This window comes from Penicillium angulare, assembly GCF_028827245.1.
Source record: "Penicillium angulare strain IBT 27051 chromosome Unknown utg000009l_segment0_segment0, whole genome shotgun sequence".
Classification (NCBI taxonomy): Eukaryota; Fungi; Ascomycota; class Eurotiomycetes; order Eurotiales; family Aspergillaceae; genus Penicillium; species Penicillium angulare.
In genome coordinates this window covers 1,008,854-1,025,569 of record NW_026623168.1, presented here as the reverse complement: position 1 = coordinate 1,025,569, position 16,716 = coordinate 1,008,854, and the positions used below count along the sequence as shown (strand labels likewise).

The following is a 16,716-nucleotide window of genomic DNA, read 5'->3' as shown; positions in this document are numbered from 1 at the left end:
TAATCGGAAATCTCCGAGCCTAGTCTGGCGGGTCGGCTTTTGCACTTTCGTGACATTCCTGTCCTTGAGTGATGAACATACTTATCAATATGATTCAGTATGAGCTGAACAGTCATCTCGCTTCAAAACATTGGTGAATATTTGTCTCTCATCTCTTTGGAAAATTCTCGTCTAGTTGACGAAATCCACATGCCAAGAGAAAAGACCCTGAGAACGGGACTCCAAGACACCGAATCACACCATTACTATCGCAGGATTCTCCTGTCGTAACTTTATTTGACTTTCTAGACTTTTCAACTAGTCTCAAGTTCCACCTTTATCCAATCAGCTTCTGCTATAGAGAAAGCGCTAAACATAGTGGCCACGCAGAAATTTATCCTCCACGAGACAGAAATAAAACTATCACGATGCCTAGTGGCTTTATTAACTATCGTCCATCCGGTTAGGTATGGTATGTGCTCCAAGTCTCCGTTGATACTTTTTCGCAAATATAAAGCCCGGCAGAAAGCAGTGGATCCTCGTTTTCCTTTCCGATTGCGACGTTCTCTACACTTGAACTTTGTCTTTTAACTCAAAGACCCCTCTTCCCATCATGGGCTTCCCACGAGCGTGTTCTGCTGAGTGGAATGGACTTCCAATTTCCCATCACGATGGTCCATTGCCCCAGACGGTCCCTAATAATATGGATTCGTTACCGCCGAGCGAGAAAGAGATGCCAGCAACAGAAGACCAGCCTGGTAGTACGGATGCCACCGGTGTCAAAAAGGTCGAGGCCGTTGTACTTGCGTGGAACAAGAAGACTGTTTTGGCTATTTATGCATGGTACTCACATATCTCCTTGTCCCAAGCCTTCTTCGATTGTCCATAGCAAGAATCAAAAGGTCATCAAAAAACTGAACTCTAATTTCAGATTTCACCTTAGGATTTGGCTCTGTTACTTTATGCTAGCATTCCATTCTGCTATCAGTGGAAGCGTGATTCTCAATGCGTACTCGAAGTTCCAAACCGCGCCCGAAGTTGCAACCGCCTCTATCCTAGCTACAGTTGTCGGCGGAGTTCTAAAGCTCCCGATCGCCAAGATTCTCAACATATGGGGCCGTGCAGAAGCCTTGATAATCTTTACTGGTATCTTCTTACTAGGCATCATTGTACTTGCATCTTGTGGGGGGCCGAATGGCTATGCCGCGGGCTACGTATTGTACTGGGTTGGCTATGATGCGATATACCTTATACTGAATGTATTCATTGCGGATACATCTGGACTTCGGAATCGAGCATTCGCGTTTGCTTTCTCTAGCACACCTTTTATTTGTACTGCGTTTACTGGTCCGAGGGCAGCGCAGTCTTTTCTGAACATGACCACTTGGCGATGGGCATATTATGCATTTGCCATTATTTTCCCTTTTGTTTTACTCCCTCTTGCTGCTGCTTTCAAATTTTATGAGCGCAAAGCTGGCAAGCTGGGTTTATATCAGAAAGAAAACGCCAGTCGCACGTGGATCCAATCGATTACTCAATACATACACGAGTTTGACGGTATGAGACCACTTACCTACTCCTTACTCATTATAACATGCTAATTGCTGATTTTTACATACAGTTGTTGGTGGTGCACTTCTCATGGCAGCATTCATTTTACTTCTCCTACCCTTTAGCATGGCCACCTACGGACGGGCCGGATATTCTTCAGCAACCTTCATCGCCATGCTAGTTATCGGTTTTTGTCTGCTTTTCGTCTTCGCTGCCTGGGAGAAGTTCTTCGCCAGAAAGCAGTTCATCCGATACGAACTCCTCAAGCAGCGAACAGTTATCGGTGCCTGTCTACTATCCGCCATATCAAGCCTTGGCTACGCGGCATGGGATCTCTACTTCATGAACTTCGTCATGGTGGTATATAACCTCAGTATCTCCAACGCTGGCTACATGGGCCAAATATACAACATTGGTTCTTGCTTCTGGGGTCCATTATTTGGAATATACATTCGACAAACTAAGCACTTTAAAAACGCATGCCTCTTCTTCGGCCTACCACTTATGCTGCTCGGATCCGGTCTTATGATCCACTTCCGCAGTCAGGATGGAGGAATCGGTTACATCGTCATGTGTCAGATTTTTATTGCTGTTGCTGGTGGCACGTTAGTAATTGGGCAGGAGATGGCGGTTATGAGTGCTGCAGATCATGACGGTGTCCCAATGATGCTTTCCATTTTGGGACTATTTGCTAGTCTCGGTGGAGCAGCAGGAAGCACTGCTTCTTCTGCTATTTATACAAATGTCTTTCCGAAAAATTTAATCGCCGGCTTACCTGCTGCATCTAAGGCTGATTGGAATACTATCTATATTGGTGGTTATGTCGCGCAGATGGAATATCCTATGGGATCTGAGATTCGAAATGCTATTGACGCTGCTTGGGGAGACTCGCAGAAATATATCTGCATTGTGGCCACGGCAGCGGTCGCATTGGGCTGGCCTTGCATTGCTATCTGGAGGAATGTGAATGTGGATAAAAAACAAGTCCCGGGTGTTGTGCTTTAGGATGACTCGCAGGTTTCATCAACAACACATTGCACCTAGGCAGTTTCCATAGAGTCTGGGATCAGATCTTCGAACCAAAATTGTTGCCAAACTGGCATTCGAGGTGTCTATTTCTTTGATTTTTACTTTCATCTTTACCATTTTGGACAAAATGGGTTGGAAATATCTTACACTGCCATCCTTCATTTTCACTTGAACTTATCGGTGCCGATATCGGCCTGGCCGATTAATTGGCTACGGATTCTCATGAATCTTTCTAAACCGAAGGTGATCGTGCCATCTACCGGTTGAGGCACTTTGAGATAGATTATCACGTCAAAATAACCTAAATTCCATTCTAATATTTCCAAGGACCCTTATCAGAGTTCGACATTATGGAGCCGGTCGGGTCGGGATTATGCGGAAAGGTCTCGGACGCAATCGGCGCCAAGGCCGGCCTTGTCTCGCATCGCAGGATCGCAATAGACTTTGAGATCAACCCGTATTGTCCTCCGGTGTATGCCATAGATTTCTTACATTTTATAACAAATTTTGAATGCGATTGGTGACTGTAGATATGGGTTTGTCCATACCGAATTGGTAGCATTAATTGTGCTGCGATCGTTGCTTGCCACGGAGTGCGTTGTCAGTGCGTCCAGCATATTTATTAGTACTAGGTGATGATACGCAGAAGGTATTGTAAATAGAAGTGACATGAAATTCTCGTAAACTGTAAAATCTAAAGGGTATAAATGAAGTCGTGATTCTCCCGATCCGTAAGGTCAAGCCATCTAGATATTCATTAGAAAGGTGACAGCAAGCAAGGGGGAAGAAAAACTTACTCCTGGTTTTCCAAACGTGTATAGTTAGGCTCAGAGCGGATTCCCTCCTTGCGGCGGTTCTCCTTGTTATACCACCACCAAATGAATAGCATGATGAACAAACAAATACCCCAGCAAACAATAATGGTGATCTCAGCGGAGACGTAACGGGGAGCGTCCTGGGGGCGGAATGTTTGAGGACCTGAGAATATTAGTATTAGCGAAGAAACGAGAAATTTACGAGAGGTTGGATTGCAATTACCGATGATGTTGCCAGCACAGTATCCGATCAAGTACATGGCAGCGACGGTTGTCTTCTTCGTGTATCCGGCCACATTGGATGAAATCAGCGAGAGTAAGGCGGCGAAACATGTTGGGAAAGCCTGCGTCATGTAATAACCAATCAATCGACCGACGTTGTTCTCGAGCGGCAGTGCGACGATGAGGATCACGCCGAGTGTAGCCGTGAAGAGACCTCCTAAACTACACAAAATTCGTTGACCTGTTCGGTCGCCCATGTATCCGTTCAATAGTAGAGCGACGACCTCGACAGCACCAGCAGGTGTGCCGTATAACAAACTCTGTTCTTGAGTATAGCCGAAACTTGTAATCTAGAAAACAGAAAAAAAAAAAGTCAGCTTGAATTCAAATAGTGCGAGATATGAAACATACCAGCTGGCTGAAGAAATTGGTGATGCCTCCATTAGGAATATCAACAATGAGCGCGAAAAAAAAGAATGCCCAGCTCATCGGATCCATCAAGGCTTCCTTGACCTGATACCACTTGAAGTTCTTGTTACCAATACCCTGCTGATTTCCACGCACACGGACAACAGCAAGCATACGGTCTTCCTTCTTGAGCCAGCGTGCATTGAGCTGGTTATCTGGGACAATCCAGAGGAATAGAATGCCAAGGACAACGGTGAGCAGTCCGGTGAAAAGGAATACAATCTTCCAGGGCGCGATGTCGGATCCATGCTTTTCTGTTCCTACTGCGATTCCGTATGCGACCAGACCACCGAAGATCTGGCCCCAGCCGTTGAAGCTGTACCAAATGTTGACACGCTTTCCTTGTTCGTTGCGTGTGTACCACTGTAGAATTCATGTGTCAGTAATTGCCAGAATTCGGGAATTGAGAGGATATTTTACCTGAGAAGTTAATAGAGCAAAGCCTGGTGTTACCGCAGCCTCAAAAACACCCAAGAAGATTCGGATTGCGATGGCACCGGAGTAACTCTTGGCTGCGGCGAAGCAGCTCAGAATCATACCCCAAAGCACAATACATGTGCCCGAATATTTACTCAAAGGCAAACGCTGAAGCAACCTCGTGGTCGGGTATTCCCAAGCAATGTATCCTGGTTTGGAATTAGCATAAGAATTGCGGTCGGCAGAATGCGCACTCACCAAAATAAAATAAACTGCCAAGCCATTGGTATTGATCTCCCACTAGATCCAAGTCATCTTTCAGACCCATGATACTAGCGTAGGATAATGTTGTTTCTAGTTGAAATTAGCCACGCCCGGGTAAAGATTCTCGCAGATTGTTCGGGACTCACTATCGAGGAAATTCATGCCGTAGACCAAACACATCAGTGGCATGATGTGCCAGTCAATTGTCCGCAACAGACGTCGGTTAGTTGCCTCGTCAATCTCAATCACTTCACCCTGCAATTCGTCAAAGGCCTTCATAGCCTCATCGGCGTCACCGGAATGCTGGACCAGCTTCGGGTCAACGCCTTTCACAGACATTTCGATGTCCACTCCAGTGGAGTCACCCCTCGTATCGTCTTGTGCCATGTTTATCGTACAATGGCTGGATAATTGACGGGATGATAGATACTGAGACAGCAAAAGAATCGGCCGGGTCTGGAGGCGAGGACATCAACCTTTTAAGTAGAATTGGTGCCCCAGTGGAGCGAAACTGCCATATTCGTGCAACGATAACTCATGGCGGATTAGAATGCAGATCGGAGATAAGGCAGAACACGAAACCTTGAGCCCCAGATCCAGCTGCGGGGAGCCAATTGGAAATCCGGTGCGAAGACGGCGTGGGGTAGATTTGAGGGAATGTGCTTGGCACGGAATGTGTTATCTCGCTCCCCTTTTCGGTGGCTTGATTCCAAGCGATAAGCAAAATAACGTTATTTTCATTTAGTCACGGATGTTACGTCGGTGTGAGTCCGGAAAGTCACTAGTGACTAGGCGATCTGATTATAGGCAGTTGTCGCGAGGCTTGGGGAGGTTCAACCACTGCCAGCCAGCATTCCTAACATTTCCCACGCTAACTAGCCATTTGACCGGTGTCTTGCCGATGCTAGTGCCAACCTTAGAAGGTGATGTGTGGCAAACAGTCGCTTCCAAAAGTCAATATGAGATTATCACACACATTATCATTCCCGAGGTTCATCATTGGACCAGCAATTGTGCAGAGCTAACCCCTTAGTGCAATGAATTATCCCTTCCCCGCAATAATATTTTCGGCTGTCAAGTTTCTATTACCAACGAAAAAGCAAAGACCCCATTATTTGTGCCAAGGCATTCCTTCGCGTACAATCTATGTCATTCCATTTCCCCCTCATCATCCTTCGCCCACTAATAATGGGCTCAAGCCACGTTGGAAGAAAATGCGGGGTAAAACTCAAATCGCAATTGGCATCGTGGTTCTAAAAGCTTGCATGCAATGTATAAGTCAAATGATAGCGGAGAACTCTGCCGCGGAAAGCCACAGTAAATTGACTCTTAATAACATATGCCAAGGGCCTAAAGCAACGGGGAAGAATCGTGTTTCTTTTATCCACCATGCTCCTCCAATCAAGCCAGCGCCTCTTCACAGAAATCCAACCTTGCTTCCCTCGTAGGTTCGACTTCCCCGCGGGAAGTGTGGTGCTCGTGCTGATGCTCAATTTGGGACACTGAATTGAGTAGCATCTTGACAGGAATCTGTTCAATTCATTCATTGTATTTTATCCACTTCTTCCTGATGTGTCGGCTACTTGGCATAAGTATGACTTGGGTCTATTTGTCCACCCTAGAAATGTGAGGACTGCTTTGATGGGATATAGTTGAGTTGTCTCTACGGGATGAAACGCAAAATACGGATTTAATCACTAGTAGTAGATAATGTGCAGTGCTCATATTAGATTATGTCATATCGAGAGTTGGAGTGTTCACGCGGATGATAAATAGATACTTGAACGAGAGCGAAATTTGAGATACCACGCGATTTGATAAAAGAACGACGGGTAGTATGCGACGCTTTTGGATAGTACCAGCAGATGCATAAGGAGGGAGGAAAGAAAAGGGAATTTGCGAAGCATTCAATATCTGGAACCTCCTAACCATATAGTAGTTGTCACTTCACTTTTTACTTTTATCCACGTACTACTAGTCATACTACTTATTTATACGCACGCAAATCGATAATTATAGCATGATTTACTAACTGACATCTCTGTATTAAAATAAGAGCAAATATATACAGGTTGCTAGAACCAAAGACATGCTACTGCATGGGGAGAAGAAAGAAGGCCAAGTCAGAGATGTGGCTCTCAGCTGACCTAATAGGAAATGTCCTAATGAAAGTGGTAAATAATGTACAGGAGAATTTGCAGTTGAAAACGCAGCAGAAAACACCCTCCAGCGCCCGTCCTGACTATCGACTATCTGCTTTTCTGTACAACTCGTTCGGTATGTTGAAGTCCACCGCGAATAACAGCAAGATCACCACCACGAGTCAATATAACATCGTCCTTCGAAATGACACAAGGAATTTTGCTTTGTCCTATAAACCAGTCGCGTGGAATGAAGAAGTGCTCATGGATCTCTAGCATCTGGGAATTTGAATATTCCGAGAGGCTTAGACCAGTCCGCGGAAGTTCCACTGAGCATACCCATGAAGATCGAGTTAAAAATACTAGTTTCGACTCGTATATGCCAAGGATATGCGTGGCATCTAGCTCCAGTTCAATAACTTGGGGAGGCGATGGGATGCTTGTGAAAGACCTAGTAATCTTGACGTCCGTACCAGCAGACAGTTGTTCCTTGGCGCCGCTTTCTGATTTTGGTCGAGTGTCTTGCACAGGAAGGCAATCCTCGTCGATTATCGTGATTTTGCTACCACTGATAGACAACAACTCAAGGATGATAGCCTGTCTTCCGCCAAATTGATAAATGTTCGCACCTTTCAAGTCTACCATGTCATTTCCAACAGGCAATGACAGAGATGAACACTCAGAAAAGTCACTCCAGGTATACATGCAGAGTTTTTTGCTTTCTGCGCGGATCAACCGAGAAGAAGATGTTGGGTCAAGGAGCCATTTGCGAGTTTTGTCGGTTAGCTCGTATCTCTCCTCCTTTTCGCATTCCTGGCTCTCAATGTCAAATAGATGATCAGACTCGCAAGTGGATACCATGAGCTTTCCGTTGGTCTCATCGACCAGGACATCAACAATCGCGCTGAAGATGTCAAGTCGATGATTGAAGATTACCTCCTGACCACCCAGCCATCCTTTGTCTGACTTTCGGATTCTGTGGAGGATTATCTTGCTAGAGGCATCAACACTAAGCAGGCAATCCTTTCGTTGAATCCAGCTTAACAAATGAATAGCTGCCTTATGAGTTGTAATCGATCCCAAGCTCTCCGCTGTTTTCCGATCGTACAACTCGATCAACCCATCTGCCTTTCCGGCAAATATGACATCAGATGTGTGATGAACGGCGATGGCATTGATTCTGGCATTTGAACCAATTGACACTTCTTCAAACACTGGTGTAAAGCTTGAATCTGTCTTACTGTCGCTCCTTGACTCTGCTCCCAGGGCTAGCGGTGCCCAGACAGTACATTGATTGGCCCTTACGTCCGCGAGATGCATACTGTCCGTCGAAAAGGCAAGATCCTTTATGTAAGAGTCGAATCCGTTGACTTGATAAATGAGCTTCAAAGAGGCAAATTCATAGACTTGTATGATGCCATTCGCTGCACTCGCTGCAAGTCGGCGTCCATCGGGACTAGATGCTATGTTTTGGCAATTGGCCCGTGAGCATGTTACTTGGCGATTTGTCTTGGGGTCAAGGACGACAACACCCCCGTCCATGTATAATGCCGCGAGAAGTCTCAAGTCGGGATTCGGGTTGAACACAAGAGTGACGATTGGGAAGTTGCCAACCTCTCCGTTGCTTTGTTTCTTGCCGCAGGTGCCCTTGTACTCAGTCTTTTCCAAGTCCCAAAGCATGATTGGTTGACGGCTATAAGCGACAGCAAGCATAGCGTGAGAAGTAGAGATATCCATGGCAGCCGGGGTGCCAGGGGAGGGCTTCTGGGTATCGTCTTCTGTATCTGAGGTGTTCCATTTGATCGGCTCTGACTCGGATAGCGTACCTTGGTCCAAGGTCCAAGTAGCAACGTAGTTGTCACTACTCGATATCAGAAGTTTGTCAGAGTCCCAGACAATTCCAAGCGGGCGTGAAGGGCTGTCAAATATGTGAACTACCTCTCCACATTTCACGTCCCAGATTTTGGTGACCTTGACACCGCAGGTTGCCAACAGGTCGGAGTTGGGCTTAAACGCGATGAACTGGACCATTTCGCCGTGATCAAGAATCTTATACTCTTCGTATGACCTGATGTGGTACAGGATGAATGACCCTGACATAAAGCCGACCGCCAAAAAGTGCTCACCATACCGAATTATCCTCGGAGGTCCCTGGGGAAAGTTGATCGACATAACCCTGGAGTTCCAGTGTGGGTTGGAGGCACCAAGAACTTCAATCCTGGGACGTGAGTTTCCGTTGTTGTACACCATGCTGCGAGTGGGGCAGAATGGAGGTATCACTGTGTGGATACTAGAAGGTGATGCACTGAGAGAGTTGGCGAACATGGCGGGGATGCGAGCAAAGTCTGTAGCCCACTGTCGCAATTCTTCAATTCTGGGATCTTTCAATGACACGGATGCGCATGAGCTTGCGTATGTTTGAAGACGTCTGGATGCGGTGACAAGGTGGTAAAGATTTTCGGATGCAGCAATGGTTTCAATCCAGGTGAAAACGTTGGACTTCAAAAACTTCATGAGGAGCTTGAGTGTTTCCGAGGATTTCGGGTCAGCCCTTGAGAGGTGATATGAAAAGGCTGTGTATGCATAGGTGGCGAAGTCTTGTCTGTTTGCTGCTAAATCTGCTGGGAGTCGACTTCGATTGCTTCTTGGGGGTTTAATTTCCAGTCCGGTGAGGTATTGAAGACACACGTTGGCCATCTGAGTATGCGAGTGAACCTCGTCAATGCGGAACTCGGACGCGGACCGGCTGTCAAGCAGAAATCCTCTGGCGGACTCATGCACCATCTTCAATCGATTGGTCGTATCAACGACCACAAGCTGGCCGCAAAGCAGGAATATCGCATTCTCCAAGTTTTGAAAAGAATCATTGAAGTCCAACGTCAGCGCATTATCAAGTTCAGCGATCGTCAATGGTCGAACAGCACAAGCGGCCCACATAAAGATGATTTTAGCCAATTCTTTTCCATGGCGTGCTTGTGCCAAATTGACTAAAGTTCGATTGTAGAGCGGGTCCATTCCCCTGGGCATGTCTTCAATAACTTTGTCGCATTGCTTTCTGCTGGTGCAGCGAAAAAGCTCATCGAGGACTAGAATGGTCCACATGAAAGATCCTTCTGATTTATCCAAAATCTTCTGCGCCACTTCCCATCGATTCGCGCGACTCATAACTTCTATGACGCCCATTCTCTCTTGAATCAGCAGGTTCATGTCTGACTTGGTGTCGGCTGTTGAGATGGAGAATTGCTGGAGTAATCTGGGTGGAATTTGGGAGAAACCTTGTTGCAAATCCACGGCGTCCCTGCCGGTTATCAGAATTCTAATCGGGACGGTGTGATCCATTTTTGAAAGCATTCCTTTCAAGAAGTTCAAAGAGTCAGGACACTCATCCAAGCCATCAATAACCCAGTAATGCCGACTTTTTAAGACTTGAAAGATCCCCGAAGAAAGAAGTCTCTGCCAGATGGTATCATCGTCGAAGGCATCCATACAGTCATAGTCTCGCTGTATTTCCAAAACCTGACGTCCAGCATCGGGATTAGAGCTAGCCATCTGGAATGCTAGGGATCGCAGACAACAACTGAGATTGGCCTTCAAGTCATCGCCACGTTTGAAGAAAAAGAAGCTGCAGTCCTGGCCGTCCGCTTTAAGTCGTTCAATTATGTACGCGGCGAGCACGGATTTCCCAGCACCTGGCTGGCCGTTGATCCATAGAACTTTCGCGCCGCTGCTTGGTCCATCCCTCCAGTCGATGTAACCTAGTTTTGTCGAAATCCAGGTGCATGTCCCATCTATACGTACTTCACCGATGCTTGCCAGGTCATGATAGATGACACTGGAGACACCAATGAACTTCCTGAGGTGTTGATTCTTTTTCCGATCGTCCTTCAACTTTGCCTCCGATTGCGTGCTCACAGCCGAGGCCAGTGCGTTTCGAAGGAGAATGTAGTTCGGGTCTTCCGGTGTTTCGAACCTACAGATCGATCGGTGATCTGCAGTCATGGGTATCTGTTTCTCTCCGTGGGATCCGATTGTCGCAGACTCAGAGTCAACAATAAGCGAGCTAAAGAATCTCATATTCTGCGTTTCGTAGAATGACCAGAGCTCGATCTCAGCTGACAAGTGACGAAAGCCATCGTTGATCACTTGTATAGCATGGGAGTTTGGTTCCAGGTCATCAACATAACCTCGATCGTAAGAAACTTTAAGAAGGTTTTTCAACATTTTTGATGATTTCGCTCCTCGATGAGGTGTACCGAGAAAAAACAAAGCAGAAAACCTTTCGGATATCTCCCTGTACAATGGATCTTGACTTGCCAGAGTAAGTGCTTTTTTCATCGCTAAGCCACCCATACTGTGGCCAATAACAACGATATGTGTCCCAGAGCTTGCGATGTTTGCTGAAGTGCTGATCGCGGCTAGCAGTGATTTTCCAATGCCGTCCACGTTCAAGGCATCTTGCCTACCCTTCATATTTTCGTATTCGTATCCATAGCTGTGTATGCGCACGTGTTTGAATGCGGGGTCTTTCGCAAGCCACTCTTTTGGCCAGAAATGCGAATCGAGCGACGACTTGCTCCATGTTTTCCGAGATCCGCCACCTAGGCCATGGACAAAAATGAAGTCGACTTCTGGTACCGCGGGGGAATGGAGTAGATCCAGCCCTAAAGGCCCCTTGGCATCCTCCTCTTGAACGCGTGGCGCAACTGATCCCCTAAACAAGGCTTTTGATCGCGAAAACAACGTCGCTTTGCTCGGAGTCAAATGATCCTTCGTCGATGCGCCGGGAGTTGAAGAACCCTTACTGTAGGCCTCATGTTTTCCGCGCTTTCCTTTGCGCGAGAACTGCGACAGTCAGTAACCAGAGACAATTGATGGTTGCGGGTAATTCACCATTGTGATAACTCTTTGACCGCGCCGCGTGGGGCCACGATCTCACCCAAAGCCGCGACGGCGGTATTCCAGTGTATTCAATGACGATATAAGAGAACCGTCATATGTTGAGGTCTTAACCAGACGCGACAGAAAGCGCTGCTTATCTTGGGACTTTTTTTCCATGCTAATCTCCATCGGGCGATCGGGCTTCCCCACCATGACGTTCGAAGCTCCCAATCACCTGGTTCGCTTTGAGTGCCCAAGATGCCCCTGAAAAGACAGGGTTCCCCTGATCCTGCGATACGAAGGATTATTAGTGTTACTTTTCAAAAATAAGAATATTTTCCGATAGTTTCTGCAATGGTTTGTTTATTTCTTCCCAATTTTTCGATCCATCTCAGACTGCGCCATGTGGTCCAGTCCCAATCGATCACTCCCGGTCGGAGATCACGACGCCTTCATGGAGCTCGCTCCTATATGGGATCAAAAGTGTCCACTTCTAGCTAACAAACTTTTGCGTCGGGGCCGTTCTTTGTTGATCTCCAGCCGCCAAGTTCCGTCGATAGGATCTTACTTGCTTCATACCCCTGAGATTACAAATGAGGCCTAGGCACCACATGTGCAGAGCAATTACCCTTTACCGAACGCCGACGGACATGACCTCCCCGGAGAGCGAATCTACGAAATTTTCTCCCGCGATACAGTGCTCTGCAAACCCGAGGATCCGTGCGTTGGTGGACTTGGTCGGAGTACGAATTGCGCCACGAGGGTTTCGTGGGTTTTGAGGCTGAAAAGTGTGATCAAAATTGTTCACGTGGAAATTAAACCGGGGAAGTTCATGGTACATAGATAGTAAGGGGACTTGAGAAAAACAGCGTCCAGAATTCAGTCTCTCGTAGCCATTAAGATATTACTAAATGGCCATTTGAACTAAGTGCTGTATACTGATTAAAAAGCTGGAAGCCACGTCGGGACGGGCCGTCGGGCGATTCCCTGAATGAATCAATCTGCTTGCCAAAAAATTATGGGTAATTTCTCAAATGAATACGAAGTTGGCCAAAGGTACCAGTATTATCTCGTTAGCCTACGATCTGACTGCGAAGGTTTGGGTTGCACATGCGGATTATTTTTGAAGGGTCAGACTGTACAAGATTTTACGCGTCTGCTCCACGGCTGACGCGATGGACAAAAACAATGTCGATCTTAGCCCGAACTGAAAAGTCCCCGATGTTAGGTTTTGCTGCATGAAATCCAGATTCTTCAGACAACGCGGCGTTGCAAATGCCTAAGTTGGTTTATCGTTAATTTGTACTGCAGTATGTATACAATAAACAATGGTGACAGTTTTATACTTAAATCTATGCTGTGGCTCTAAATACGTCGTTGTGACGTGAATTAGCCACTCACGTATTTGCTCAACTTATCTAGGACAAATTCAACCAAGGACAAAGGAAATTGCTACATCTTCTATCAAATCTAACAGATGGATCAATTTTGGCGCGTTATTGCGCCGGAGCGAAAGGAGGTAACTGGATGTCTGGGTGAACTTGTGGAGGCCTTGTTATCCGGAAGTGCATACAATCTTGTACCTCTCTTAGCAGTGCCATTGCATACTCACAGGTTCGTCAAGTGGACTCGCTATTTAACACTGAAACCGCTGACAATAGCAGTGAAAGCGAAATCCTGGAAGTCCTTCCCGGAGAAAACATCGAAGACGAAAAAGAAGAGTTTTGCACAAGACGAACCAGAAAAAGCTGCCTATCCTCGACCCACCTGACAAAAGTCGCCCGGATTGAAAAACATGACAGCGACGTGATTATAGCTAACGCCCGCGATGAGCGGACCAAATCATTCCACTCCCTCCCGTCGAAGCTCCACCGTGCTATCTTCACCCTTCTTGATGATATACAGGACATCCTCTGCCTGAGTCTTGCAAGTCGATACTTCTGGGCCATCGGACTAACCCAAATAGAAGATCACATCGTCATGTCATCGGCGCCATGGGCTGGCGAGCGCATAATGTGTGTCGGCAACCGAGTTGATCCACGCGATTATCCCCCGGGCCTCTTAAACCCACGCGAAAAGGAGGAATTGGCAGAGTTGAACCGCGTCCACAATCTCAACACGAAGTCGATCAACCATACATGGAGGAAGGTCGGGGAAACATCGCTATCGCAGAAACTTCAAGATAGGTTCCGGCAATATGAAGCACAGCACCCGATGACTGAAGCCGACCGTACGGAGATTCTGACAGGCCTACGACCTGAGATGTTGGATTTTTATCCCCGCGATCAGCCATGGATTCTCCGGAACCTCACTACGAAGGAATATGTGCGTGGCGAGGCGATCGCATTGAAGGATTCTTTCATTCATGGACCACATATTGATGTTATTGGATTTTCGGAGGTCTTGCTGTCTCGGATCTCGTGGTCTAGTCAGCCTGTGATAACTGGTCATGGAAGAAACCTTTCTCATGGGAAATGGGCAGGCCATCGCTTTGATATTACGCCTCTTGCGAATCTGCATAGCGGCAGTGGTATTAATGCATGGGACGATGTTAGCAATGAGCTAATTAGGGAGCTTGATATCATCGTCACTAGTCAGAAAGGTGATGACTGGCGTGAGCAATTATCACAGCGCTACCTGAAAGTTACTTGTCCTGTAGCACTCGGATACACTTAAAAATGTACGAATATAACAGGAATGGCCATAAATTACAATCATTATTTCTCTTGAATAAATATAAATAGACATTGCCACCTGGGTGGTCTCGAATTCCTTCCCAATGCAATATCCGACCGTGGCTATAGCTTGCGTGTTCTTGTAGATACAACTTGCCACGGCTTAGGAGCACCAAAGTAGCCCCGAAAGAACCATATCTCATCAAATATCCGCAATCACTCCTTCAAGTTCTTCCTCGATTCCCTACCTTTGGGTGACCAGGGGAAGTGCCAGACAGGTGGAAGGATGAAGCTATTGCTGTTATCAGCCACACCAGCAAGAGCCACCCACCACGCTAGAAATGCCGCGACGAGCGCAAACAATCCACCCGCCTTGAGAAGGTTGGCGTTTGGTTCCTGCTGAGCATTGCGACACAAGTATCCGGTACCGAGAAGGAGGAAAGCGATGTCGACCGAAAAGAATAGGCTGAAAAATACAACAGTGGACTTCATCGTACAGAGCATCATCAGGAAAGTAAATATGAACCATCCCTATGAGAATCGAATGTTAGTATATGATCTCATCGAGTGGATATTGTATGCGGAGTGGTCCGTACCATGATAAAGATACCGAGAGAATCGTAGAACATTCCCAAGCTTCCATTATCAGCTGCAACGAGAGATTTCTGGATCCCAAATCCACCTGGTGTGAAAGAGATCGCGAGCGAGATCCAAAAGCCTCCATAGGATGTTAATGCCGTTGCACCGAACGTGTTTCCGACCGCCATTTCCCTATAGCAAACAAAAAGTCAGCACCAATTCTCAGCTTTATTTGATCGCGATACATACCACATTCCAGAGAGGATCTGAACGAATCCACCATATGCGAATGCCGGGCCGACAACCATGTTCGGCTCTGTAATTCCACGGACTTGCATATTAATGCATCCGAGCACAAATGTGGTCAGTGCGAACCCGCATAAGCCCAATGGCGCGGGATTCGCGATCTTGCGCTCTGCAACTGAGCGGTAGAGGCCGGGTTGAAGCTCGCCACCAAATGGTGCGAGTCGCGTCTCTGCTGTGTTCACGTGTGCGAGGGGACCATAGTCGAGGTATGCGGGATGCTGAGGCTTTCGGTCGGATTCTTGGCTGGAAGAGGTGATGTTGGTGTCTCCAGCTTCTAATCTGTTAAGATCGGGCTCAGGTTGGGATGTCATGTTGGATTGGGTATGGCTGGGTGTTTGTGTGAATGGTGATCGGGATAAGGAGACTCGCATTGCTGGATGGGCTCGATACTTATAGTTACCTGATTTCGTCTTCACAAGTAATTCGAGGGGGTCGGCATTGAGAAGAGAGAACAATCCCGAGACCTGGATTTGGGGTAGGCCATGATCGACGTGGGGAAAATTGAAGAATGCGGAGCACACCCCGTCTTTCTTGTATGATTGTGGAGGATGGTGGGACAAATCACATCTTTGGAGTTGGTGAGGTCGGAGATCTACAGATCTTGCTGTGGAGTTAAGCCGATACTATCGGCTCGGGCTAAAGAGAGTTTCCATCTCTTCCACACATTCCTTCTACTATTTTGTAGATCGCCGCGTCATTGGATGTGTATTGCCCCACTAATCAAGCACCCCAATGATTTTGACGAATAAGGCTGAAGTCGTGGGGAAATGCACTGCTGGAAACACTCAATATTTGGAATTTAAAACAAGGTATTGAGCGTGGAGAAGCTACCAATGTGTATGACCCCGGTTCGTTTGGTTATGATCGCATTATTGGATGCACTGCGCATTTGAGGTGCGTGCAGCCCTTTCCTCCGTCTCACACCAAAGCAATAGGTCAGAATTATTTCCTCCATTGATATTTTCTCAACTATAGCTTTTCATTTTTCAAATTTAAAGGCCAGCGATTAGATCTAAAAGCGCAACTCTACCTGGGCACCACTGCCAGTGGGCCTAATCGCCACATCCGCTTGGTGCCCGCCATGGTAGCCGCCATTGTAGCCGCCATGCTACTGGTACTAGTCAACGTCTTGCATCATTAATGCAAACGGTTTAACCTTCAAGTTGCAAACCCTCTGTTGGCAATAGTTGAATAAGATCATGCATGGATGGGTGCATAAAACGAGTTCACTAAGCCTGCCATTCCAGAATTAAACGTGAAATTAAGAAGTTTTTACTGGGAATATCGCCTTCCCGTTGCAATATATATTCATGATCTTTCTCTGTTCAAGTGCGCGAGACAACCCAGCGGCGGCTCTGGATCAGCTAAAATTATTTCCGTAGTGTACCTCGA

At 46.8% G+C, this 16,716-nt stretch overlaps 5 protein-coding genes across 5 annotated transcripts; 2 read left to right on the top strand and 3 right to left on the bottom strand.

The window, feature by feature from the left end:
* Positions 1-682: 682 nt before the first annotated feature.
* On the top strand, positions 683-2,535 carry N7478_011932 (Major facilitator superfamily domain general substrate transporter; the record flags this gene model as incomplete). The annotated part of the gene is made up of 3 exons (XM_056928146.1): positions 683-822; positions 968-1,536; positions 1,601-2,535. The coding sequence occupies 3 exons, from the start codon at positions 683-685 to the stop codon at positions 2,533-2,535; spliced, it is 1,644 nt and encodes a 547-aa protein (XP_056773873.1).
* A 718-nt stretch (positions 2,536-3,253) lies between these two features.
* N7478_011931 (allantoate permease family MFS transporter) lies at positions 3,254-5,132 on the bottom strand (the record flags this gene model as incomplete). Its single annotated transcript, XM_056928145.1, has 7 exons — positions 3,254-3,305; positions 3,357-3,537; positions 3,598-3,946; positions 4,008-4,427; positions 4,485-4,690; positions 4,740-4,835; positions 4,892-5,132. The coding sequence occupies 7 exons, from the start codon at positions 5,130-5,132 to the stop codon at positions 3,254-3,256; spliced, it is 1,545 nt and encodes a 514-aa protein (XP_056773872.1).
* Positions 5,133-6,994: 1,862 nt separating this feature from the next.
* On the bottom strand, positions 6,995-11,779 carry N7478_011930 (uncharacterized protein; the record flags this gene model as incomplete). The annotated part of the gene is made up of 2 exons (XM_056928144.1): positions 6,995-11,728; positions 11,777-11,779. The coding sequence occupies 2 exons, from the start codon at positions 11,777-11,779 to the stop codon at positions 6,995-6,997; spliced, it is 4,737 nt and encodes a 1,578-aa protein (XP_056773871.1).
* A 1,462-nt stretch (positions 11,780-13,241) lies between these two features.
* On the top strand, positions 13,242-14,440 carry N7478_011929 (uncharacterized protein; the record flags this gene model as incomplete). Its single annotated transcript, XM_056928143.1, has 2 exons — positions 13,242-13,378; positions 13,426-14,440. 2 exons carry the CDS (start codon positions 13,242-13,244, stop codon positions 14,438-14,440), a joined length of 1,152 nt encoding a protein of 383 aa, XP_056773870.1.
* A 215-nt stretch (positions 14,441-14,655) lies between these two features.
* Positions 14,656-15,635, bottom strand: N7478_011928 (acetate uptake transporter family protein; the record flags this gene model as incomplete). The annotated part of the gene is made up of 3 exons (XM_056928142.1): positions 14,656-14,970; positions 15,036-15,210; positions 15,268-15,635. The coding sequence occupies 3 exons, from the start codon at positions 15,633-15,635 to the stop codon at positions 14,656-14,658; spliced, it is 858 nt and encodes a 285-aa protein (XP_056773869.1).
* Positions 15,636-16,716: the final 1,081 nt, after the last annotated feature.